This window comes from Lemur catta, chromosome 1, assembly GCF_020740605.2.
Source record: "Lemur catta isolate mLemCat1 chromosome 1, mLemCat1.pri, whole genome shotgun sequence".
Lineage (NCBI taxonomy): Eukaryota > Metazoa > Chordata > Mammalia > Primates > Lemuridae > Lemur > Lemur catta.
This window is the reverse complement of record NC_059128.1, coordinates 136,086,710-136,113,486: the sequence shown is the minus strand read 5'-3', so window position 1 is coordinate 136,113,486 and position 26,777 is coordinate 136,086,710. Positions and strand designations below refer to the sequence as shown.

At 36.6% G+C, this 26,777-nt stretch overlaps 1 protein-coding gene across 1 annotated transcript in view; it reads right to left on the bottom strand.

Moving 5' to 3' along the window:
• Positions 1-26,777, bottom strand: part of MYO3A (myosin IIIA) — a 199,255-nt gene that overhangs the window by 125,200 nt on the left and 47,278 nt on the right. The window contains exons 7-10 of the mRNA XM_045535110.1: positions 24,911-24,987; positions 20,063-20,208; positions 17,440-17,505; positions 14,805-14,960 (exon numbers count right to left, since the gene is read on the bottom strand). Coding sequence (XP_045391066.1) covers positions 14,805-14,960; positions 17,440-17,505; positions 20,063-20,208; positions 24,911-24,987 — 445 coding nt within the window. The remainder of the gene's footprint in view (positions 1-14,804; positions 14,961-17,439; positions 17,506-20,062; positions 20,209-24,910; positions 24,988-26,777) is intronic.

Sequence of the window (26,777 nt, the reverse complement as noted above, 5' to 3'; positions counted from 1 at the left end):
TGTTCTTTAATCTGCTTTGTACAGATAAATACATATTTATAAAACTTATAGCAGCGCTGGAAGGAAGGATGAGGTTAGAAAAGTGATATATGGAAATAGGCGAAGAATCTGTTAACTATGTTAGCTATGTACCTATGTCACCAAAACATGAAATAAATGAAATCTATGTGATTTTATATATAATTTGCATGTTCCTATGTGATTCTGTCTGTAATGTTGTCATGGCCACATTTAAAATCAGTCCTTGGTTTTTCTTTTTTCTAATGCTTCTTGCCCATTCATTACCATAACCAAGATTCCATACTCTAGGTCACGTTTCCTGTAAAGGGCCAGATAAAAAATATTTTCAAGTTTGTAGCCCATACGACTTGTGTTACAACTACTCAACCCTGCTACTGTGGTATGGAAACAACCACAGATAATATGTAAATGAATAAGCATAGCTGTGTTCTAATAAAACTTCATTTATAAAAATAGGTGGCAAGCCAGATTTGGCTGGGAGCCAGGTCACTGACCCTACGAGGGGCAAAACATCTGGAGAAACATCTGGAGAAGAGTTTGGAGGGGAGGGATGGCAAACATTATCAATGATCTGTGGTTCACAAGATAGACAATCCATTTAAAAAATATATGTATTAAAGATCAATGCATGCTTTATAAGTGGGAGAATGAAACTATTTTTTAAAATTATACCATGAAATATCTAGTATTACATTAAAAACTTACAAGCTAGTAGCAGACTAGGTTAGCATTTTTCTGTATGGTCACCCACTTACATGCCTCATTTAATGCATTTGATGTGTTGGCGGAAGAGGTATGGGAATTGAGTTCTTTTCCCCACTTATACTTTTACTTATCTCAGAAAAATATTAAATTCTGTCTGACCTCTAATTTTCAGTGGTTTCCAACATTATAAGCTTCTCTGACCACCATCCTTGATGTTTTTGATATAGTCATAGAGAATATTAAATGATGTTTAAGGGCCTTGTTAAGTTTTCCATTAATGCTCCAGTTATTTGCTTGAATATAAATAGACTCTCTAGAAATATATACAAGAAATTGGGTACACTGGCTGCCACTGGGGAGAGACATTGCGGGGAAGATGACTTTTTCACTGAAACACTTTTGAACTATTTCAATATGCATGGATTTCCTACTCAAACAACAAAAGAAAAGATATACTCTGGTATAAATTTTAATTTACAACTAAGAAGCAACTTGCATGAAGAAGCAACATATGATCCTTTATTTATGACTTGGACAATAGGCACGATCTCACCTATTAAGAGGAATAACTTTAAGAAGTCTATTAACAAATTTTAAGCAACATCTACCATACAGAAATCCCTTTTGGGTGGTTCCGGGCTAGGGAAAGTGCATCTATATGCTCTTGAAAAGAAATCAGATGTCTGGAGGCTGAAGAAAAGAATTGCGTGCTGGGAAATTTTGTGTGCTTATACTGTAAATGTGACTTCTCTGTGCTGTATATCATTCTAGATAGAGTGACCTGTTTTTTAGATGTTGAAATAAATGCAACATCTGTGTTTGCAGGAATATTTGATAGTTATTCTCCATCTGCCAAGAATTCCTAACATCTTTCTTCTCTCCAATCTTAGCTTAAAGACAAGTAAAAGAGCAGAGAAGAGATACAGTTTCTGTAAGTAGAATTTTGTTACAAAGAGGGAGCATCATGGTTCCTTCCATACACAGAGTTGCATTACCAGCACGGTTACAAGCATCTGCAGGACAAACGCCATTACAGAAAAGTAGTCTGGTTAGTGGCTGGGGAAATTGTGTAGTGCACCTCTTCCAGGAATCATTATATGTCATCCTGGGTCACTGAAGTATGTGCAATTGTTTGTATTACATTATTTTTTCCGAAGTATAAAAAGAATACACCTTCTTTCTAAAACAAAAAACTGAAAAATGCCAAGAGGTATAAGAAGAAAAAAAATCACTTATAACTCCATCACCCAGAGCTAACCACTATTAACATTTTAATTGTTTCCTTTTATTCTTTTTTTATGCCTGCATATTTTTTAAAATTTTTGATTCTTTAGAAATTTGGTGTCATATTGACAGCATAGCTTTGCAGATCGTGATTTTACTTAACATGTCGAGTCCTAGCCATGTCATTAAGTATTCTTCAAAAATTTCATTTTAATGTCTACATGGTTTTCTCTTTAAAGGAGAGTCCATGACTCATGTAAGCATCTTTCTATTGTTCGTTGTACACTTCCCTTTATTTGCTATTATGAATAACTCCATAATAAATATATTTGTACAAAAATTTTTGTTCTTTTCCTTGAGACAAAGTTCTAGAAGGAGAAATGTTGGGTCAAAGAATATAAATTTTTATATTCTTTTCTCTGATTATAAAAGTATGCATGGTCTTTGTGGAAAACCTAGAAAATACAGTAAAAAGACAGTCCTCCTACACTCCTCTGTAGGGATGTCACAGAACTCTCAGCTGATGATCATAAGTCATACTTCCTTGAGCAATTATAAACAAGTAGAAAGAATTTCATTTCTGCATCAACTTACTCTCTCTGCCTCCTTTCTGGTTCCAGTGCAGAAACTGTCCCTGCCTTGAGCAAAGGCTAATGCTTCTACCTGTGCACTTGCTTTCTCCAGGATTCACTATGGTAATGACACCCTCTCACAGGTATCACCTCCACTTCCTTCCATCAGTGTGCAGCGCTGCTCTCGTACCCCCACCTTTGAACAGCTTTCCTTTCATCCTCCATCCTTCCCTGCTATCGCCCCATCTCTCATCCCCTTATAGCTGAGCTTCTTAAAAGAGTAGTTCATATTCCCCGTCTCTTCTTCCTCACCTCCCCTCTCTCTTCTATCTCACCCCACTCTGCTGAGATACTCTTGTCAAAGTCATTAAAGAACTCTGTGTGGCTCAAATTCACTATTTTTCTTGAATTTTCAGCACTGTTTGGCAGAATTCACTATTCTCTCCTTGAAATACTAGTTCATGTGGTTTGCAGTAGACCACATTCTCTGCTCTTCCTTCCTCTGGGGCTACATTCCCTCAATTTCCCATTCTGGCTCTTCTGATAGTTCCTAAATATTGCTCTCTCCCAGAGCTCTGCTCTGGGCCCCCTTCATTTCTCTTTCTCAACGCCATGTTCAGTGACCTCACCCAATGCCATGACATCGAATACTTCTATAAGCAAAGGACTCAAAACACTACATCCAACTTGGGCTTCTCCCCTGAGGTCCAGACTACAATATCCAATGACCTACTTGATAACCCTACTTTGGTATTTAAATAGGCATATCAAATTTAGCATTGTCCCCCATAGAATGCATGACCACTCTCGACCCTATTACCCTATTTGAAAAACTACAGGAGAACTACACTATCCTCCATGGACAGGGAACAACACCCAGATTTTAGTCTGGGCTGACCAGGTGAAGTCAGGCTTTTAATTAATATGTATACACACATATACAAACATGCATATATATCATACACATATATATGTCTATCATATATATAATTTTTTGAAGGGAACTCAATCTATATAAGTTAACCATGAAATAATAATATTCAATTTCTATTCCCAAGACTGGAATTGTCATGGTTAGATATTTACTTACTTCCCTGTCTTTCTCTCTCTGTCTCTCTCTGTCTCTTTTTTAAAAGATGGGGTCTTGCCCTGTAGCCCAGGCTGGAGTGTAGTCATGAGATCATAGCTCACTGCAGCTTTGAACTCCTGGTCTCAAGTGATCCTCCCACCTCAGCCTCCCAAGTAACTAGGAGTACAGACATGTACCACCACCCCTGGCTAATTTTTTAAAAAAATTTTTTATAGAGTTGGGGTCTCACTATGCTGCCCAGGATGGTCTCTAACTCCTGGTCTCAAGTGATTCTTCTCCCTCAGCCTCCCAATGTGCTGGGATTATACACAGCATCGCTTCCAGCCTCTTTCTCTCTTTTTGATATATCATTGGGAATGTTAACTTCAGATTTTTTGCTTTTAAAAAACTCACCTGTATTTACATAAATGTATAATAGCTAACTTCAAAGTGAATCAGAATCTTCCAAAACTAAAAATTCTGTTAAATATAGCACTTTTTTTTTTTTTGCAGAGACTGAAAAAATAAATGGGGAAGCAAACAAGATTAGGGCATCTGAGCAGCCAGAGATAAAGCTTTATGTGCCTGGCAGTAAGGAGTGAGGTGGGCATGTCATTTTGAATTCTATTCAAAGACTGGAATATTCTGCTGTAAACCCTGACTACTATCCTTAAAAAATATTTCTCTCCCTTCCCGTTTAAAAAAATGGCTAAAAGTTTTCTCTACTTTAGAGCACAATTTTTTTCCAGTAACTTACTATAAATAGATTTATAACTAAGACCTTTGACATGATGACAAAAATCTATTTAGAGGATTAAAAATGTGAAAGCACCAGGGGAAAACATGCCATTCAACCCATGCATCTCGTTTCACTGCAAAAAGAAAAAAAATGATCATCTATATGCAGTGTCCTGCCTCCTGTGGGGCACTGCAGAATTCAATAGCAAATATAATTCTATGCAAATGTATCTTTTCTTAGGGCAACAATAGCAAAAATGGATTCAGTCAAATCCTAGGCACTGCTAAATTGCAAGAAGAGAAACACGAAGGCAATGTTGCAGTATTTATTGGCACTTTTATAAGGTAGGTTAAGGCTCCTAATAATCCCTTAGGTTGTTTACATGGACCTCTTTTCTCTATACAGTAAATATTTTTTAAAGGGCAAAAGATAGATACCCAGAATTTTTTGGAAAATCTTGTTCCTTTTAGTAAAATGTGTTTTATTTCTCTATTTAAGTACAGATATCTTTGAACTCATGTTATTTTTATTTCATGAAATCAAATGCAATAGTTTTCAGAAACCTCTTTAAATAATTATAAAACTACAAGAAAATGTACACATATTTTAAAAACAAGTAAAGAATTGAGTCAATTTAATATAGCTAAAAATGGATAATGCCATCAGTAAAGTAGTTAACGATTTCTAAAACATCATTGGAAACATTAACATCACAGGATTTGGGGAATCTGATCCAAACTTTCATAATTTGTAAAGTTATCTTTATAGCTGATAAAATTAAAATTTCCCTCTTTGTATTTAGTGTATTTTAATACTAACTACTAATAAAAAACAATCTCCCATTGAATGATTCTGAAGATACCAAAGATATAACTAATAAATCAGTGCACATGAACTTCAGAGAAGCATGACAGGATTTCACCCATGTGCAGATTTGCTGAATGCATTTTATGTGAATTCAATCTAAGGTGAAGTACTTAGGAGGACAAAAGTTTTCAGGCTAAACAGGACCCCGATCATAAACAATAAACCAGGGATAGCATTTTACTCTATCCAGTTCTCTAGTTGGGCTGAAATCACGTGTACATGGCTAATATCACAGATGGTAATCCATTCTGGGTTGTAAAGCTAAGGTATTCAGAATTTTCCCAGGCTCCTGATCTGCATGTCCACACTGCACAACTCCAGGGGGCAACCGTCTAGTATTCTATGTATGTGCTCTGGGGTAAGGGCATTGACGTGGAATGTGATATGAATGGCACCTCCTGGAGTTGCACAACATGGGCCACCTGTGTTGAAAACACAAACTGATTTTCCTCTGCTCTCACACCACAATCAACACAGCATTTTCCCGAGACCAGATGTGTGGGGTTTTCACACATCAAGCAAGCAATCGATCCAGCAGTGGACACCAGTTAGGCGTCCTCCAACCTAGTTCGATTCTGACACTGCCTACCTGGAGATACTGTCAGATCCCAAAGGTTAAAGGCTCAGTCCCACAAGACTGCTCCCCACTTCCGATGCCAATCGCAAGCCCCAGGTAATTTTACCTGTGCTTCTGACCAAGCAGCTATAAACCAGGGTTCCCACAACCCCCTCCTTGAGTCTGATTAATTTGCCAGAGCGGCTCGCAGAACTCAGAAAGACACTTACATTTGCTGTTTTATCATAAAGGATATTACAAAGGATACAGATGAAGAGATGCATGGGGCAAGGCATGTGGGAAGGGGCACAGAGCCTTCATGACCTCTGGAGAGCATGGTTCACCTCTCTCTAAGCCTCCACACATCCTCTTGGCCCTTTCATGGAGACATCATTGGATAGGCATGATTGAAGCATGGACAGCCATGCAGAAATGTGATTAGACAAAAAAGATCTGATCTAATACTAATGGGCTGAGTGGGAAAACCCAGCAAGGCCTGTCTGTTCAGATCCTTCTTGGCCTCTCTGTGCAGCGTCCTTCCTCCCAGGTGTGGGGCAGGCAGGTCTGAGAATTTTGTTATGGCCAGCTCCAAGACAGAAAGGTGGGGGAAGATGACACTTTTAGTTTTTATGGCCTATCTTGGAGAGAAAAAGGAGCAGGTGGAAAGTTTAGAGAGAGAGATGCTGTTTCCTGCGCCTGAGGCCTAGAATACCCGAACATTACAGGGAAAGACTTTCACCTTTGTCACTCTGAAGCTGTTCCAAAGCTGTTTCAGGAACCAAGGACAAAAGATCAACTACTTTAACAAAAGATATGCTTATTATTCCAGTCACTTGGGAAATACAAGGGCTAAGGGAGTTATGAGCCAGGAACCATGGATGAAAAGTAATATATTTATCACACTATCACACCACCCCTACTACTTATGGGTACTACTTATGTCCTTCCAAGACATTTCCAATATGGTCTCTCCCTTAAATACCAAAAATATCCATGAGAAAGTACAAAGTTTTAATAAAGAAATTACAAGCCAATAGAAAGAGATGAAAACTGAGCTGGTTGAATTCAGAAAAGAAATGAATAAACGTATGAAAAAATAAAATCATGACAGAAAAGCAACAAGACGTAGGATAAGCACAGCTAAATTTACAGACAGAGTACGTACCTGCTTAAACAAACAAAATGAAAGAGACCAGAAGGAAGATTCAGCTGGTTTCTCATGGGTTGGTGGGAACCACTCCCGCGCACCTTGGGACATGAGTAAACTGACATGGACCAGACCCAGCTGGGCAAAGTTCCCGAAAACCTCACGGGCCTCCTGACAGGACAGCCAGCCACGAACAGGGGTAGTCGTGTTGCTGTGCTTCGGGAAGCACAGCACCAACGCTGCCAAAGAGGTGGTCAGCTGTAACATTGTGAGGAAAAGAAAGGTTCACCTGCATACCGCTGACCTAACTAAACTGAGCTTCACACTCCAGCATTCAGGGTTTGAGGCTTTCTGGAAATAAACATGAGATGACACAATTTAGCTACCCAAAAGAATAATTAAAATAACAAAGTAAAAAAGGGAAAGAGTATGGTTTAAAAAAAAAAAGACTGGGGTGAGCACTGGAGCCATTTAAATACAGAAAAAAGACTATAAAATCCTAGAAATTATAGTTACAGACAGACTACAAATGCTTAACCTTGACAAAGTAAAAGGATAGTGTAACAATACCAGGAGGTGATGATAAAGGAGGTAAGAGGCTGTGTAACTGTGTTGATTTCATCCTTCAGAGCAAGGAGATAACAGATATTGCCTAGAATGGAATCAAAATGAATCTAACCTTTAAATTTTAGCAAAATCCAAGAACTTTTGAGGTGAAGGAAGATGAGCACTTATCTGAACTTCAACAACTTCTTCATTTTCACTTGTTTCTTTTTCTCCTATTAAATTTGAGTGAAATACTGACTTAAAATGGTATTTAGATAGTTTGCAAAATGTAACCATAGAGGGAAGTTGGGTAGAGAGTACGTGAGGTCTCTCTATTATTTCTTACAGAAGCATGTAAATGTATAATAGTTTCTGCCCCAATCCAGCAAGAGAACTATAAAAAAGAACTATTAAAGAAGTTTTCTTTAGAAAAAGAAATTTTAAATCTTCTTTCAAAAAATAAAAACCTTCCATGTTAATTGCTTCTCCAATTTTTCTCATGGTAAAGTAACAAATAGCTAAATTAATTGTGTCTATTGAATATATAAAGCCAAATCAAGGCTTTCTTTTCCAGATCTCAACTGATATAAATTTATTGAGCACTTAATACATACGAAGTACTGAACTTCAGCACTGGAGATACAAAGATGATTAAGATTCATGAAATATAGGTACATGCATTTATCTATAAAATGATGATCATTGCTAACATTGTGCAGGTGTTTCATGCTTTTTAGATGTTATTTTATTTATACTCACGCCTTCATTGGACAGGTGTGGTGTCCTTGTTTCATAAGCAAGGCAAAACTGGGTGTAAGAGAGGTTCAGTAACTTGCAAGGAGTCACAAGACTAGTACCTGGCAGGATGAAGACTTGATCCCAGGTCTCTGACTAAAGTATGGACAAAGTGCTATATGACCATAGAGGAAGGCAAATGCCTAGTGTCTGTCTCAATCCATGATTACTACAGTAGCAAAGATTATATCCCAACTGGTATTGGGTTTAGTGGGGGAGTAAGAAATTTAGTCTTGCTTTGGACTAAAATCAGATAGTAGGAGCCAGTAATACCTCAGGATAATCCCTAGATTTCTGGTTGGCATAATGAAATGAGTGGTGATGTCATTGACAAGAAAGGGAACAAAGAACGAATTTTGGGTGGAATAGCCTAAGTTCAATTTTGGACACATTGAGTTGGAAACGTCTTTCAAACAGTCATGTGGAGATGGGGATTGAAAACACGGTTATTAGAAGAACAGCGGGGATAGCATTTTTAAAATCCCATATGTTAAGGAAAAGGAGTAAATGTTCCAAAGGGTGAATAATTCTCACCACGACATAGTCACAGCCATTAGAGCAAAATTATCTCGCCTGGAAGTGGAAAGTAAAATGGAGTCATGCATTGTGTCACGTGAAAGAGCCCTATTATTCCTTCCTATTGATTTTTCTGCTTCCTCCGTTTATCGTTTTGTTTTGTAAAATCAAAATCCTACTTGAGCAAATTTACATTGCATTAAGTCCCACACCTAATAAAGAACTGACAGCTTGAGCCAGGCACTTTAACACTGAATGGCTAATCAATTTTTTAGTTTGCCTTTCATTTGTTAATTCTTTGAGAGATGTCTCAAAGGTGCCTTAAATTCTGGCCTGAAACTCACTTTTATTTGCTGGGACAAGAGGACTGATTGCAACAGCACCACAAATACAGCCTGTACTTTTGGTCTAAGAAACAACAGTGCTTGAATTACTAAATCCTTTCTGCTCCTATGAGATTACATGTAAAATATAATAATTTATAAATATCAGAGTTAATCACCACCAACATATTGAGGGTATCCAGTTAAATCTTCAAGTTATTTCTACCTAGACATACTTTCTTAGGAAAAAAAGAAAAAAAAAGTTATTTCACTTTGCATATAAAATACAAAAGAAATTTAAAACAATAACATGTTAATAATATAACTACCAAAAAAAGAGGTTTTCATTTGGAATAGATTATCATTTAAGCAGATGCTGGGCTAGATTTTTCCTTTATTTACAAGGAATGCAAATCATAGCTTTTAAGGCAATATTTTTAGGTACATGTTCAAGATATATAAAAGAAAGAATTTTAGGAACCTGTTTAAATGTTCCATGTAATGGGTAACCACCCATTGCTTCAGCAGCTCAAAAATACCCTTCTGATTTGAGGAGAAATTCCACAATGGCTGGGAGGTAGGACTCTGCCTCTCACACAGAAGTTGGAAGTGAGATGGGACCCAGGGTCTCGCATCACCCACTTTCACCCAGAGCACGGGCCTGTCACCTGTGCTTGGGGGATCAGATGGTCCATCATGGAACTTAGAGGTTCAGGGGAGTGACACAAAGCTCAGAGTCAGTTTACAAATATTTGGAGGTGGTTGTGGCATTCAAGAAACCAGCGTTGCTGCAGGAAATAGTCGGGCAGGTGAGTGTGTCGCAGTGGCAGCCTTGTAGCTGGCAGTTCCTGAGGAAGGTACTTGAAGCCCCTGCTTCCTTCTCTCATGCCTAAGCCGGGCTGTCCGCCTTCCTCTCTGTTCTCCAGCCAGTACTGCTCACTAAATTGCTTTTCTTTTTAAGTTGGCTTGTGTTGTTTTTCTTTAAGAATGCTGAATAGCACATTTCAATAACATATGACTTTGATCTATTCCCATTAAATCAGATAGTTGGATATTTTAAAATACTGAATCAACAGTAAAATTTTCTTTTAAAATATTTTATACTTCAAGTTTCTCCTGATCCAGTCTGCTGTACTCTAACATTAAGCAGTGTATCATAAAAATGTAAACTAAAATGAAATCCTAAGCTGCCCCTCTCCCCCTCCCCACACTGAATGGAACTCCTCTTCGCCAAGGAGACCCCAGAGAAACCTTAAAACTGAGCTCCTGGCCATTACAGGACGGGAGGTCAGACATGCCTTGTTATACCCCCTTCCTTGCTTACAGCCGTCAGGCTTTATTCCCTAAGGGCTAAACAGAAACCAAACTCATGATCCACTCCTCCCTATCTGCAGGTTCAGCACCGCAAGTGACCAGCATTCTTTCCTGATGAGAGACCACCAACCACTGAGTGGTTGTAGCCAGTCTGCAGAACACACACACAGGCAGTTTTTCATGTCCTCTGCCTCACCTTTGACATTAGAGGGCAGCTGTTTTCTAAACATGGACCCCATAAAGGGGCATCAAGTTTGATTGAGCATGTGCACATTTCTCCTTTCATACATATTCATGACTCCTCTTATAGCTTGTTAAATGTTTATATTTGGCCGCCCCACTCAGCATAAATTCCTGTTCCCATCCTGGCTCCCTCAAAGCACGTGTTTCTGGCTTCTGGCCAGAGGCTCTGCTTCCCAGCCTGCTGGAGGGGCCACCGACAGGCTGCAACCCTTTACGAGAACTAAAGCTCTCCTTTCCAAACTTATGAAGCTCGTCATTTGCTTCAGTTAGCAGAAGCAGTGGTTGTATACGCATATAAGTCTTCATGCCTCAGAATAGTTGAATAAGTTAGAAGAGTGATTGGTTATATTCAGGCCTTGACTTATAATAGAAAGTTCTTGTGTCCATTCCACAATATCTCCCAACAACACCCTGCCCCCACAACCCTCAAATAAGGAATTTCAAAGTACTCAGTTTGCATTCAATTTATATTAGGACAGTTTTCTTTAAAGCTGAAAATTTAATTTTTTAAAAATTATCCTGCCAAGAACATACCTCAATTCAATTCCAAAGATAATATCATGTACAAAAAATGACAGCTTTGAGTCAGCTACGTTGACATTTTGGATCAATTTTACCAATCTCAGGAACTGTGACAAACCAAACCATTCATGACCTTCCAGAAGGCTACTTTTGCCCAATGTGTTGCCAGTGGCACATCTAAGCCTCTTTTCTTTTGCCTAAATACGTCTCACACTTTGGAACTAGTATATGAATGTTGAAAGCAAGAAAATCTTTCATTCTTCTTTGACTGTCGACTAAGATCCGTGGTCAAAATAGTATCATGTGTAATGATTCACATTCCACTCCCACACCCTTCACATATACACTGTAAAAAATAAAATATTTTTAAAAAGTGTTTAAATAAAATTTAAAAGACAAATACATTCTCTAAATTGGACATAATGGATTAGATAAACTTCGGGTAAGAGGGCAGAAACTACAGGCTGACTCAAAGTCCAGCACCAGAAATAGGCAGAGGAGTCCTGGAGGGTAAAGCAGCCAAAACACCCAACTCACAGTGAAGGCCCTGACCTAGGCTTGGTGGAAAAAGGGGGCTGAACTGGGGGCCCTTTGTCTAGAAGATAAAACTGAAAAAAATCTGAACCTTCTTCTTTTATATGGAGCCAGTTGCTCAAGATCGCAGGACAGGACAGAGACACGAGGTCTACTTCGACTGGCTCAGTGACTAGATCCGCAATATCCTTCAAATCATGATAGGCAAGAAGGCTTTGTACTAGGGAATCTGGAAGCCAGATTATAGCAGAGGCAAAGCCTCCAACATAGAAGAAAATGCAGAAAGAAAGGAAAGGCAAAACAAAAGACCTCCCACTCACGATGGAAGAGCAAACTAAAATTCTAAACCATATATGGAAACCAAATATTAAACAAATGAACTTAGTAATCAGGACAAGTCACCCACATTGAAATGCAAAACTGAAAGTGACAGTTAAAAAGTATGCTTAGGGTCAAAGAGAAAAAAAAAACAATTAAATTCACAAAAAAAGAAAAAAAATTAGCCAGATATGAACAGCCAAAAATGACTAGCCAGATATAAAAAGTCAGATATGAATAAACAACAAAATGGTTAAAAAACATTTTAAAAAGCAGTGAGAAATTCTAGAAATATAGATGTTGACATGGACATCGGCATAAAAAATCAATATATAGGATAACTTCTAGACTAGATCCAGTTCTAAGAGAGCATTAGTGAATTGAAAAACAATTCTGAAAAATTCATCCAGAATGTAGCAGAGATTGGTAAATGTGTAACAAACATGAAAGAGAAATTATAAGACATGTAAGATAAATTAGGAAGTTCTGACATTTGTCTCTCAGGAATAAAAAATAAAAAGAATGAATATTTAAAAGAATAATAACTGAAAAATTTCCATAATTGAGTAAGGCATGAATTCCTATATTGAAAGCATATTCTGAATTCTTAACAGAATAAACAAGAATATAGATTGTGACCCAGAATCAGAAGTATTGAGCCTAACACAGTGTCCAATATATAGCAGTTTTCAACAATTTTTTAAAACTGAAACTTAGAGTACCAGGTTAGAATGTAAATATTGTGTTGTTCCACCATTCTTAAGATGTTTGAATTCTGGGAGACAATTCTCCATGGGTATCCCACATTTCTGCATGTCTTGTGTTAGCTTTTGTTCCAGACTATATTTTTAATGATGTTTGTATAGCAAATAGCCTTGTAAATTAAAAATATTGTCTCCCTCTAGGACAGATGGAAGTGTTATTTGGTGTCTGGGATGGTGAAGATAATTTCTCCTCCAAGGCAAAATTTAAGCACGTATGCTAGCAGCCTTTTTAAAAGATTGGAGTTTCCCAAGATCAGGGTTCTACAGCTACGAGCAAGCACCCTGTGCATACAGTATCCACCTAGGCCAATCCACATCTCCCCTAGGACTCAGTGGGCAGAGACAGCCATTGGGAACATAAAACTCATGTTCCAGCTCAGCTGTGAGCAATACAGTCTTTTGTCTCAGATCCATGAGTCTTGTGTCTTCTGCCAGCATTCAAGAAACTGGGGTAGGCCAACTTGGTAGCTTACAAGTAGGGTAAAATCTCAGATCCCTCATAGTTCTTGTCATTGAACACCCTACACAATGTTGGTACACCTCAATTCCTGTTTATTTTGTTGGGTTGGTTGTTTGGGGAAGGACGGGGTTGTGGCAGAGTAGGGAGCTGCTGCATTCACACAAAGATCAAAAGATGGGCACAGATGAACTCATGACCTCCTCCATGCTATAAACCACACACCTGCGTCCTTCCTTTTGTCACTTAATTCCACTCACAACTTTTTTTCCTTATTAAAGGTATACTAGTTCTGTCTCTGCAGCAAGGTTGCAAACTCACTTAGGCAAGGATTTTTATCTCCTGAGATCATCTACAATCATTAGGCCTCTTGCTCCTATGAATAAAGCTTGGGCTTTGGGACCAGGATTTGAATCGCTGCAAGTCATTCATGACCTGTGCAACCTTGTACAAGTTTCATTAACCTCTGTAACCTTCAGTACTTCTCAGCTATGAAAATGCTACAGCAAAATGTTTTCCTCAGAGTTGTAAAGTCACATGAGATTATGTAAAGTCCTAACACAGTGTGGCATTAAACAAATAGGAGTTACTTGCAACAGGAATTCAAATAAGTCATGTTCTATTTTCTATCCACTTCCCCCAACTCCCTAAATAGTAATATGCTCCTGAGATGAAACTAATAGGATTCTCAAGAATAAATTTAAATTACAAAAGACTACATTTGGACTTAGTACTATCTATAGGAATTCATCTTAAGGAAAGGATAAGAGATTTGTGTACAACTCTGTTCATTACAGTGTTACTTGTTAGAGTAAAAACAATTTGTAACTACTGAAATGTCTAATAATAGAGAATTATTTAAATCAATGATTGAATAGTCAGACAGTCCAGCTATTAAAAAATTTATGGTAGAAGGATATTTAAAGACATGGATATTTACTATTTAGTGAAAGAAGACGGGCTTCAGAACACATATAAGTATTATTCTAATTTTGTTTTAAAAATGTATTAATATAATTATAGGAAGGTTATAAATTAAAATGTTATACTTGATTAATTTTATTTTGTGCACCTCTCTGTATCTTCTAAATTTCCTAAAATAAACATACATAATTAAAAACCCAAATAGGAAGCATGATGAGAGATATTAAAAATGATTTTAAAATATAATTTAACCAAGGAAAATGATACTAACAGTGATAGTGTCAAAAAGTCTTTCAAGTTTTATGTTCCTTTTGAAATCCAAAATCTAAGATATCTTACTTTATAGAAGAGCAGAATATACAAGAAAATATATACCAATACTAAGGATCCAATACGAAGGATCTATTGAAGTTTATATTCTTTGTTCTGATGAAATTGTTTAAAAAATGCCACTCGTAATTTTACCAATATCAAGATGCAACTCAACATGTGACACTCACTTTTCATGCGAGTACCCCATTGCCTCCAAATTACAACCAGGGAAATCAAATGAGTTTGTTTTTCACCTTAACAATTATCGCACTGTAAAACTGTTCAGAGTCTTTAGATAATTTTTGGACTTTTGAAGTCAAGATATTGTTTGATTACCTGGCCTTTTCTGTGCCTCCCGTGCACTGATGGATGTCAATGAATTCCATTAGTTGTTTTTGCAACATCACATCTTTGCCCTCAATCTGAGTAATGAATTTATGCTGTAAAAGCTCTGACACTGTTGGACGCTTTTCATAATCTTTAGTCAAACACCTGCACTGGCAAAAAAGAACATGCAATTATTAGATAAGTGAGTTTTGAAACTATTATTCATATTCCTAAAGAATGACTCTCATAAGAGAGCAATGCTCCATAAATGCTCAGCCCAAGCACATCTCAAAAAATATTAAACTGCAATATGATGAGATGAATGTTCGTGCAAGTGCACACATCTGTGAGTGATTATGCTGTAGTGATACCAACTTTCAACTGAATACCTCTTCCCTTGTCCCCCAGCAAGCACTATCACATAGTGATAATTAAACTGTCTCCACAGCAAGGTCTCCTGTACCAGTCAGTAGCTAAAGATAAATGACAATGAAGTCATTACAGTTTTAATGCTTATCTAAAATTAAAACAAACTTTTCCATTTCCCTTAAGGAATGCTGCCTTCCAATTGACCTATTTTTGTGTGATAAAACGGCTAACCCATTTGAGAAGGCTAATCCTCTGAGGATGTTTAAATTCCATGTTAGTAGGTATTTTCTGAAGACATATAGTAGATGTACTAACGCATATCACACCTCTCAATACATTTGACTGAACCACATTCATGAGAAAGGATAAGGCTGGTGCCAGCACCTGGCACAACATCACAGGGGCATTTGAACAAACGTAAGATGTTTAATCAGCTGTGACGGCTATCTTCAAATATTTGGAAGAGGAATTTGACTCAGTGGCCACAAGGGGGAAAAAAATCCTAGGATGGGTTGGTGGAATCAAGAGAGAAGCAGATTTCAGGTCAGTGTAAAAAACTTTTCATAAGCGAGGCTTACCAAGGCAGAATGGGCCGAAGAATGGGAAGGATGGTTATTTTGGGTAGTGATGTTTATGCACCAATTGGACGGTGGCTCAGTGCACATGTTTGAGAAGGATTTAAGCTCTGGATGCAAGTTTGGGCTGTACAACTGTCCAAGACCCTTCCAACCCTCAGATTTAGAGGATCGATGATTGTGAGAAAACTGGGCTGTCATCTGGGGTTATTAAAACAAGAAAAAAACAGCAGCAGAAGAAATTCATGCCTTGGCTTCAGCGGTGCCATTTCTAATCGGTATTGCTGATCCTCGTGGGAGGATAATTTGGAAATTTATCTCATTGGCCTTAACCAAAAAAATATTTCCCAGGGATGCTAAAATATGCTAAAGGAATAAAGATGACAATGTCTAAAAATAAGAACGAGTGCTCTTAGATTTCATTCGGTTTAACACAATACATCAATTTCTGATATTTGTAGTACTTGCATCTATGTATTCAGAAGAGTCACATATGAAATTGTTTTATTCAAGTAAAACTTTATCAAATAGCTAATGCATACCAGGCACGCTGCTAGACTGGAGTTACAGAGACAAGTGGGACACATTCAGTTAGAGAGAAAGACATCAAAACCGGTGAGCTAAATAAAATTGGCGATGTTACTAGACGAAGAGGAACAAAATACAGTACACACAGGACAGAATACTGCTTGTGAAAACCAGGAAATGTTTCTCACAGGGGAAATTGTGACAAATATGTCACTGACACTGAGTTCCACTGATCTGTAGCCCTGGGGTAGACACTGTGAATTGTGAGGGGTCCCTTCAAAGTTACCAGTGATTCTCCTAAGAGATTTGAGAAATGTGATTACAGTTTATTACATATGATGTAGTACATTGCACAGGTTTAGTAATGCACGGTCAAGTGAAAACGTTAAAAAAAATTTATCAATCCTTCTCAGGTTTTCACACATTCTTAAATCTAAGCCTCTTATCTTTAGATAATAAGGAGATACTCTTGGTAGGGAAACCAGTGTTAGTGTGTATGATATGGCTGGTTACTCTACTTTCTTTGCCCTTTCTGCATTTTCTGAGTAGAGTTTGGCACACCAAATCTGAATGACCCCTCTCTCCCATTTACAACCAGAGGTAATCCCTTATCTATGTTTGTTTAAGGTGAAGGCAAAATAAAAATTGTGATAAAAGATTTGTGGGACAGATTTGTAGAAACTGCTGACTCCTAGCTTCTAGCCAATTGTCTGGAGGCACTACACTTGTGCTAAATATTTGCCAAAATAAAAATGATTACTGAATTTCAAAGGCATAAACATTTTATAGCTATAATTATCTGAGTCACTGACTGCAATGAAAATTCTCTGATTGTAATGAGAATCAGTGATGCAGATAAATGAAGGGATCAACAACTAGCTCAGTAGACCCTGGGTGAGCAGGTGGGAGATGTTGAGAGATACCTGCAAAATCAGGTGAATAGGAGAAAGTGTCCATGCATGACAAAGTGTCCGCAAAAGCATAACTGTCAATAAGTGAATAAACATGAGCCTAAGATCATCATTTGAGTAATGATGAATTCACTGAACATTTAAAAGACATTACAGATGCTTCTTTTGAATAAAATAACAGAAAAGAAGAAATAGGAGGAGATTCAATTATATCAGGATAGTATCTCTTTGGTTTTTCTTAAAGACTCTATTGTTACTCACTTGCTAATGAAGTCATTGAATTCTGCTGACCACAGCTCAGGCTGCCTTAGTTTGGGGGGTGGATTCCTAGAAAAATAAGAGTCAATGTTGGATTGTGTACCTTCCTCAGTCAGTACAAAACGAGAGGCAGCGCCAGATGGACTAACGCATTTCTGCAATCACAGGGTCTGCCAGTCATAATCAAGGATTGCCATCACTTTCTAATTTCAAGCCAGATAATTAGTTATTAATCATTCTTGATATAAAATGACAGGTTCCTTGTTTCTCTGAAAGCATCTAACATATGACCCCACTTTTCCAACTGTTAACTTTTTTCTTTTAAAGAATCTTCTTGTTTTTACTTAAAAGCCCTAAGAGAAATCATTGATAGTTAACAGGATAGAATCAATGAATACTGGGGGATAGGTTTCTTCCCATGAGTCCTGCAGAAGTCTCTGAGGAATATCCAGGGAGGACAGAGGTGACCTGGTTGGAATAGGGGGGATACAGCCAAGAGAGGGGCATAGGAGAATGCCTGTATGAGCTGTTCTTTTGTTACTGGATACACGTGGCAGAAAACAAGTATTATGAAGTGTAACAAAAGTAAGGAACTGAAAAATATTATTAGCCATAAAGCTCTGAATGCCACTTAAAATTTTGTTATTAATTCCTTTCATTTTAAGCTGAACAAATCTTTTCTCTTTTGGCACATTCATTGAATACAAAGGAACATCACTTGAAAATGAGGCTGATCTAACTCTGTAATCAAGCAACATTGATCAACCATGATAGTCGAATTTGCTGAAATGCTGCTTTATGTTAATTCTAACAGCTCTTAGTTTTCATTAGCGGAATGGAAATACTTTGTCTTCAGCTCTGCATTACTCCTTAAATAGCTTATAATGAAATTAATGTACAGTTTGTACAGGCTCATTAAAGGAAAGTGCAGATACTCATCTATCCCAGATGATGCCCAAGCAAACTTCACAATCCTTAGGACTGCTTGAAGATTGCTGATTTGCACATTTAATGAAGTAATTCTTTCCTCCAAAAATCTCGTTTTGTTTCTTGTCCTCCTGAAAATGCCCTTTTATGAGATTTACTGGCTTGCTTTAAGTATAATGAAGTTTTGATGATTTCAGGACACTCAGAACTGGGTAGCTTTATAGATATCCTTTTTGTACCTATTTCTATGGTCAGTATTCTCAGAATTCCATTTTTAGAGATATACTGGTGGTAGAAATAATTAAAAATAACTAAGATGACACAGTTTCCAGATTTACTTTGCATGCTGCATATTACCCAGTTACAATACATGTCAAAGGTATCATCCTTCCTTCATGTGGCATCACCACCAAGAGTAGTAACATCAGGCTAATAAATATGGTGGTTTAAGCCACAATTAAAGTGGTTCAGAAAGTCTAGCACTTCATCTTATATACTGAATGACAATAACAGTTTAAAAATACGGATTGTTTCTGTTTTCCTAAAATTCAATGAAATGTCTTCGAGTTGGTATAGAAAGGTTTACCTTTCTTTTCTGTAACCCTATTTCCCCACTTACCAAATAAGCATATGTAAAGGACAGTATATATCTAAGGTATTACAATTTGGAACATATAGATAGGATAGGACATTCAAAGGTAAAATTAAAAGCAAATTCAAATGCTTTGGTCTTATAATAATTTAGTTACATGCCAAATATTCCAAATGAATCCATCTGGAAATGAGTACACCACATTGGCATTATGTTTTTAGGACTAGCACATTCTCTCCAGGGCTTTGTATGCGTGAGTCTGTGCTTTATAAGTATTGGAACTACAAAATTTGTCTAATGGACAGTATGATAACAAACTGTAACATACCACACTACCACTATGCCCTGAATCCCTGTCACCCCAGGGTCTGTGTGTGGATTCCATTAGAATTAAGGTACCAGGCAAAATCCTTAAGAATGTCTTCAAAAATAACACCATTAATAGAGATAGGCAGTCTTTTCTGAAATATCTAGAAACTAATCAACGCATATATAAAATAGTATTTAAAGAAATTAATAATAGGATAGGCAGAGGAAAATCTGTTGCTATACACACTGAAAGGTTGGTATCTACATAGATAGCAAAGTGCTTTCATGGTGCCAAAGAGGTTATTCTTCTAAATTTATTATTTTGTATTGACATATTAAAAATATTAACTTGTTTAAAATCATTGTTTTATCAATAAATTTTATTTATAATTTTCCTAGCAATAGTTTCATTTTAAAGTTCCAAACAAAGAGAAGTCTTAGCAAGTAGGAAAAAATTTACCAGATTGGTGGGTGAAGCAAAGCAAAGCACTGTTGCATTGACGGGGGACTAGGGTGCCTCACTGACTCACCAGAGAAAGGATAAAGAGTGGGAGGAATTGTTACTTTCTGAGTTCAAATCCTAGCAAAAGAGGGAAAAACACACTGATTCTCTTTTACTTAGAGCAGGGAAATGCAACTACTGAACAAAGACAGTGTCTTGGAAGAAGCAGTGTAATATTCCAGGCCACTGTGCTACCAACTTGCTGGAATATATCTAAATATTTCCTCGATGAGCACCATGAACACTCAGTGGCTGCAGGAAGAACAATGGGCTGCAGAGACTGGTCCTAATCTGACCTTGGAATTTTGAAGAGCGCTCGCATGGGATGCAGGTCAGCTAGCGGAGGGTCTCCATCACCCAGCTCAATGGCCGTGATACCCAGGGACCAAGTGTCACATCTGGCATCGTAAGTGGTATCCAATTGCTGTTCACATGCTATCACCTTGTAGAAAACAACAACAACAAAGAGGCAAAGTTTTTGACTTTAACAAGCATGTAGCAAAATATTTAGAACAAAGTGTTTAAAGTGGTGAAGTTTGATAGCTACAAGTAAAGATAAAGGCAATAATGTAGGAGGAGAATAAAGATGCAATTATTAGTACTAGTACTATTTTTATTCTGAGGACACAGAATATCTTAGCAGGTTTACAAATATAAGGAAAGAAGCCTGTGAAAAGGAATATATTTTTTTTAATTTACAACAAAAACAGGAAAGGAGAAAAGTCCCAAATGGACAGGGACAGGATCAAATGAATTGCTAAACATTGCACAGCGCTAGTCACACAGTAAACATTTGATGTCAGAACGGACACGCTCACCTGGGCAAAGATAATTCTTTGAAGAATTTTAAAGTGGAGGAAGTAAAGAAAAATAAACTTGAGGCCAGTCTAGTTAGATGGCCTTGATCGTTACTGGCAACTAGAAGAGAAAGGTGCCCGAGGGAGGAATGAGACAAGTTTGGAGGAATGCAAAAGTTTTAGCCATTAATGAAAGAAAAGTCAATTGAATAAAAATAAACATTGATGAAGACTTACCAACAGCTTATCTGGGGCCACCCTAAATTATAAAACTACGACCAAGTTTCAAAACATGTCACTAATCAAAGGATGTAATTGAGAAACAAGAAAAAAAGGAGGATTTTTTTTGCGACGTTATAGTATCGTATAGAAAAATTATTGCATAATTACTCCACAATTTATTTGTAAGTGTGTAAGTACAAATACAGATGGTGAATGATAGTTGTTAACATCAGTAACCACAAAAAGGAAATTCAACTCCATATCTTAAAAAAAACTTTTTACATTTAAAAAATTTTACATTTTGTGACTGCTAACCCATATGAAAAATAAAAAATGATTTTTGGATGATGGTAGATTAGAGTTCTATCATTTAACTATAGTACTGTAAAATGATACATAAAGTGAAACAAATCTAAGGCCCTGTCTGGGGCAATATTTTATCTTCCTGACTGCACTTAACATCTAGCTTAACACATTCTAAAAACCCCTGTGTTGGCAAACTGGAGTTTAGTTGATAACGTTTAAACACTTCATGCAGAAAGGGTGACTCCATAATAAATCTTTATTCCAGCCTGACACTAATGGAAATGACAGGAAACGGTTTAAATGTAAGCATATTAGTATGATTAAAAAAATAAAATGAGGGCAATGATAAACACAGCATGTAGGACAACAGTTACTCTAGCGAGGAGGCAAGGAGGTGGACAGAGGAACAGATAGAGGCAAAGGTATGCTACTGTCATGTTCCAGTTCTAGCTTGGGTGGCAAGTTCATGGGCAAATAAGCAAGAAGGCCATGAGCCAATGTATTTCTAGGCACCTGAAGGCTAATAATAAATATATAAATAAATTATATATGTGCATATAAATACATGTCTATAGATAGAGTGAGAGAAACAGAGAACACAGTTTCCCAACTTAGGGTCAATACGACTCTTACACGCTGCTTCTCAACCTTTCCTACCAAAGTATTTTTAATATCACACTAGAGTGAACTGTTGAAATCTGAGAGCATAGCCTGAAGTTCTGAGAAAACGCCTAAGAGTCTAAAGTTTTACATTAAAAATTCACGTGACAATTATTCATAGCAGCATTATTCATAATGGTCCCAAAGTGGAAAAAAACTCAAATGTCCATCAATTGATAAAGTGGGTAACCATAATGAGGTATATACACAGAGTGGAATATTATGCAGCCATAAAAAGGAGTGTAGTATTGATATATGCTTCAACATGGATGAACCTTGAAAACATTACACTAAGTAAAAGATGCCAGACACAAGGGCCACATATTGTATGATTCCATTTCTATGAAATGTCCAGAAAAGGCCAATCCATAGAGACAGAAAATAGATTAATGGTTGCCTAGGGTAGGGGAGTGTGGGAGGAGATGGGGAATGAACGTAAATGAGTACAGGGTTCCTTTTAAGGAGAACAAAAATGTTTTAGACTTAGATTGTGATAATGCTTGCACAACCCTGTGCATATTCACTAAACATGAGAATATTGTACATGTTAAATGAGTAAATTGTATGGTATATAAGTTATGTCTCTATAAAGTTGTTAAAATTTTAAAAATGCATTCATGTGAATTTTCCATTCTGTTATGTAATATATATTTGTTTGCCTTAGCATAAAAATAATATTTTTTGTCCCACATTTTTTTTCTAGTAAAATTGTTGCTTCAGGATAACGCATTATTTTACGGCTTCACACGTGATCCCAGAACATCTCCCCATAGGCTTAACTGAATTTATGACCCAGTTTGCCTGAGACATTCTTGTTTTATGCCTGCTGTCCTGGGATCATTATAAATATCACCCCCTTTCATTCTCCAAGGTGTTCTGATTTGTACATAAGTTATACGATCACCTACCACAGTCACTAATTTCCTTGTCCCCTTCATCCTGGCAAACATGTGCTCCAGTTTGGGAAGTATGGCTTTATGTAATCAACTAACACTACCTTTGATAAGGAATTTAATTTAAAAATGCCAAATTAAGAATTTCACTTTAGACCTACCATTTGATTCAGCAATCCATTACTGGGTATTTACCCAAAGGAAAAGAAGTTATTTTATCAAAAAGACACCTGCACTTGAATGTTTATTGCAGCAAAATTCACAGTTCCACAAAGATGTGGAATCAGCACAAATGCCCATCAATTCATGAGTGAATTAACAAAATGTGGTATATGTATACTATGGAATACCACTCAACCACAAAGAAGGATGAATTAAGGCCTATTGCAAGAATTTGGATGGAACTGCGACCATTATCCTAAGTGAAGTATCTAAAGAATGGAAAAACAAACACCACACTGGAACTAAGTGATGAGCCCACATGTGCACAGAGGGAAGTAAAATTCAGTGCAAATCAAGCAGGGGGGAGGGGAGAGGAGGGGAAGGGCTAAAACCTACCTGATGGGTACAATGAACACTATCTGGGTGATGGGCACACTTATAACTCTGACTCAAGCATAACAAAACCGAAACATGTAACCAAAAACATTTCTATCTCCATAATATTTTGAAATAAAAAAAAAATTTTTACTTTTCAACTGATAATTGATTTGAACAATCTCCCCACTGAGGCCCTAAAAACACTGAAATACTTCTATGCCATTATTATATTTATATTTGTTTACCTTATTGCTTTCTAATTCTTAGAAATTTGTCATTAATAACATAGAGAGGTATATATGGGATATCTTGATTAGCCAGAAAACTGGTTAATCAAAATATGTTCTTCTTCAAATTTGGAAAGTATTTATTACAGAGAGATGAATACAACATGCACAAAATCACAAACATATATTTATACAACAGCTTCAAAAAACTGCAGTGAACCTTTTTTCTTTTCTATAATATTCATTAGTTTGCTAAGCAGGAAAGAACTTTCAAGACTTATGTGTGGTACCAGAGGTCTATTAATAATAATGACATGAGAAAAATGACTGTCTAGCAATTGCATATTAAGGGGTGTTTTTACTAAATGGCAAACAAATATATGATAATGGCTTTGTTATTATAAATTAACATACAAAAACCATAAAGCTTGGGTATTATTTATATAATAATATAATTATTATATGTAATCTTACTTATATTTATTACTAATATATGCAAACAAAATGCAATATTTGGTATTATAACTACATTTCTATTAACTTTTTATCTTTGTAAATTTTTTGCAAGTTTTAAAAACACTGATAATATATCAGAACAAACTAAAAACATTGTTATTTATGATTCTCTTATTCAATTTAGTTTTTGCTTATATGACTTTCTACTTTTATTCTAAGATGTACTCCCTGTTAAAAAGTTTTTTAATCCATTAAATGTTTTTAGAGTTTCTTAAAATAATTTATCCTCTCTCCAATATTTTATATGAAGTTTACATTTTAACTTTTTTTGCAAGTAATAATTGGATTAGTATTCAAATAAAAACAGTATACCACGATTTAATCCTCAAACAAATTTAATTATAAGATTTTGCAATACTAATACAGCATTTGAATTACTTCTCCTCCCTTTACTCCCTAGAAAATTGTAGATAAATAGCAGAGCTTTTCCCAACAGTTGCTGAGAGTCTTCAAAAATAAATGTTCATTATAAGTGATAAACATAATTAAAAAGACTAAAAGCCATTAATAGTGACTGTGGGGAGAAGATGCCACTCTTGAAAACTTTTTTCCTCAACTATTTCAGCAGCTCCCCTGGGCAGAGAACATGGAAACCCGCATGTAGGTTAATGGACCTGAATCCTATCTAACAAAGGCTGGGGTTTCTCATAATACTTCTGCTATAATTTAAAAACAGAATATAAATATCATTAATATAGATCCACGCTAAACAACTAAATTGAATGAAAAATCAAACTTGTGAGTAGTTTCTGTCTACCTCATCTGATTCACACATTCAGTCTTTCATTCATTCATGTGTTCATTCAATACGGGCACCTTCCACGTTCCTCCTCACACATGCGAAAATCTCACGTTTCAGTAACACAGTTGACATTTTCCTCTTCTGGTATATTCCAAAACACTTATGGAGATAGAGTGCACATGAAAAGGAAAGTCCGAAAGGATCAAATATTACATTTATCTCCGTTGAAACTCTATCTGACCTCAGGAGCCATCCAAAACGGTGTTCCTACAGACGTGTTCCGCCGGTGCCGGGTGCTGGTGAGCTGTGCAGACACACCTGCAAGGAAGAGACAAGACACGCTTCTTGCATTAATTATTCATGTAAAGAGCTTCCAATTGCTATACGTTTTCTTAACCTAATAGTAAAATTTTGTTCCCTCAAAGCAGCCAGTGGACTTAACGTCACATTAAAGGATCCGAAATCAGACTTTCTGCATAGCCAAAATACAGAAGGGCTTTTGTATTTTCTATTTCTCATACCCAAATCCTGCTCATCCCTAAAGGCCCATGTCCTGTCTTAGTTCCCCTATGCTGACGTGTAATCTGCTCCTGATCATACCAATTTCTATTTCTTTTGATCTTCTACATTTTAAACTATTTGTCTATAATACATTTTTGGGCATGTAATTGTTATTTGAATGGTGTGTTTCCTTCCCTCCCTCTTCCTCACCCTGCGCACTAAAAAATTCTGCTGAATTTGGTGTTGTCACTAAGTAGGTGACTTGTGAATATGCATAAAATTATGTTCCATCTATCAACCCTGGACAAATCACACCTGATCTGCTTGGAAGTTTAAATTAAGTGCATCCGTTTAAACCAATGCCATTAATAGAACCAGTTCTTTTCCTTTAGAGAGATTACAGACTGAAGGGCTATGATGAAGAGGTGTAACCAAGTATTTCAGGCATGTTATCCCATTAATTCCACCTGGTTAAACATAATCATAACAGATCCTCATGAGAATCAGGGGTAAGGTCTCTCTTCTTGATTTTCACACTCCTGCTCCTCATGCCAGGGGTCCGGGTCACCTCTGACTGTGCAGTGCTCCTACTTTTGACCCGCCCCAGACTTGACGAGTTATACCCAAATCATGGGCTTTCACTCTATGATTTCCCTGCTTTGAAAGGTACCTCCCAGGTGTCATATTAGTTTTAGGATCTGGTTGCTTATCTTATAAGCCAAGTAGAGGAAAGATACGAATTGAGATTGAAAATGGGGATATATTTGATTTCTCCAAGATGACACCTGTCTTTTACCATGAAATTCAAAGGCCATATTCAACCAAATGGGTGTTTCAGTGGTGGACATATACTTGGGCTGAGGGGTGAAGAGTGTGTTTTGGTTGCACATTAATTACATCCCTACTGACTTAATGACCTACTCCATCTATGCACACATCCTGTCCTAAACAGAATTTTAATTTGTGGCCTTCAAATTTTGCCTTTAAAAAAGTTCATTATTTGGCATCCTCCCTAAATCATTTTTCAAATTCAAAGAAAATTATCTAAGCTATGCTTGAAATTTCTCCTTTAAATATTTTCTAACACAGTATCTGAAGAAAGGGAACCAGCACCTAAGGCACCTTTCTCCAAAATGCATCCTCTACCTCTACTCCAGACATTTTGCATTTCAGAAAAATTAAATTTAAATCTAAAATGTTATCTTGTCTTTTTCTATGAGTTAAAGACATAGTGATTAAACTTGGATTTTATGGTAGCATGAGAATATAGTGATTTATTTATATAACTGGGAAAAGCAAACACGTTTTAAAAGCAAATTTAATTTAAAATTGCATTTAAATTTTCTAAAATTTATTCTAAGGGTTTCTAATTATTTATGAAAATATCTTAAATTATATTTGACCCTTGGTGATTATTCTGTTTCAATTTTATCGAGAGAGTTTAAGAATTCAAAAGTCATTTAACTGAAATATAAAAGGGAAAGGAAAAAAACCACAACCAAGTAAAAATCAAGTTTTGCTCCCAGCAGGAAAGTGACATTTTAGACTAATCATTCATCATTTTTTTTTTCTCTTTCTGGAGATGAAGAAAAGATTATGTCACTAGA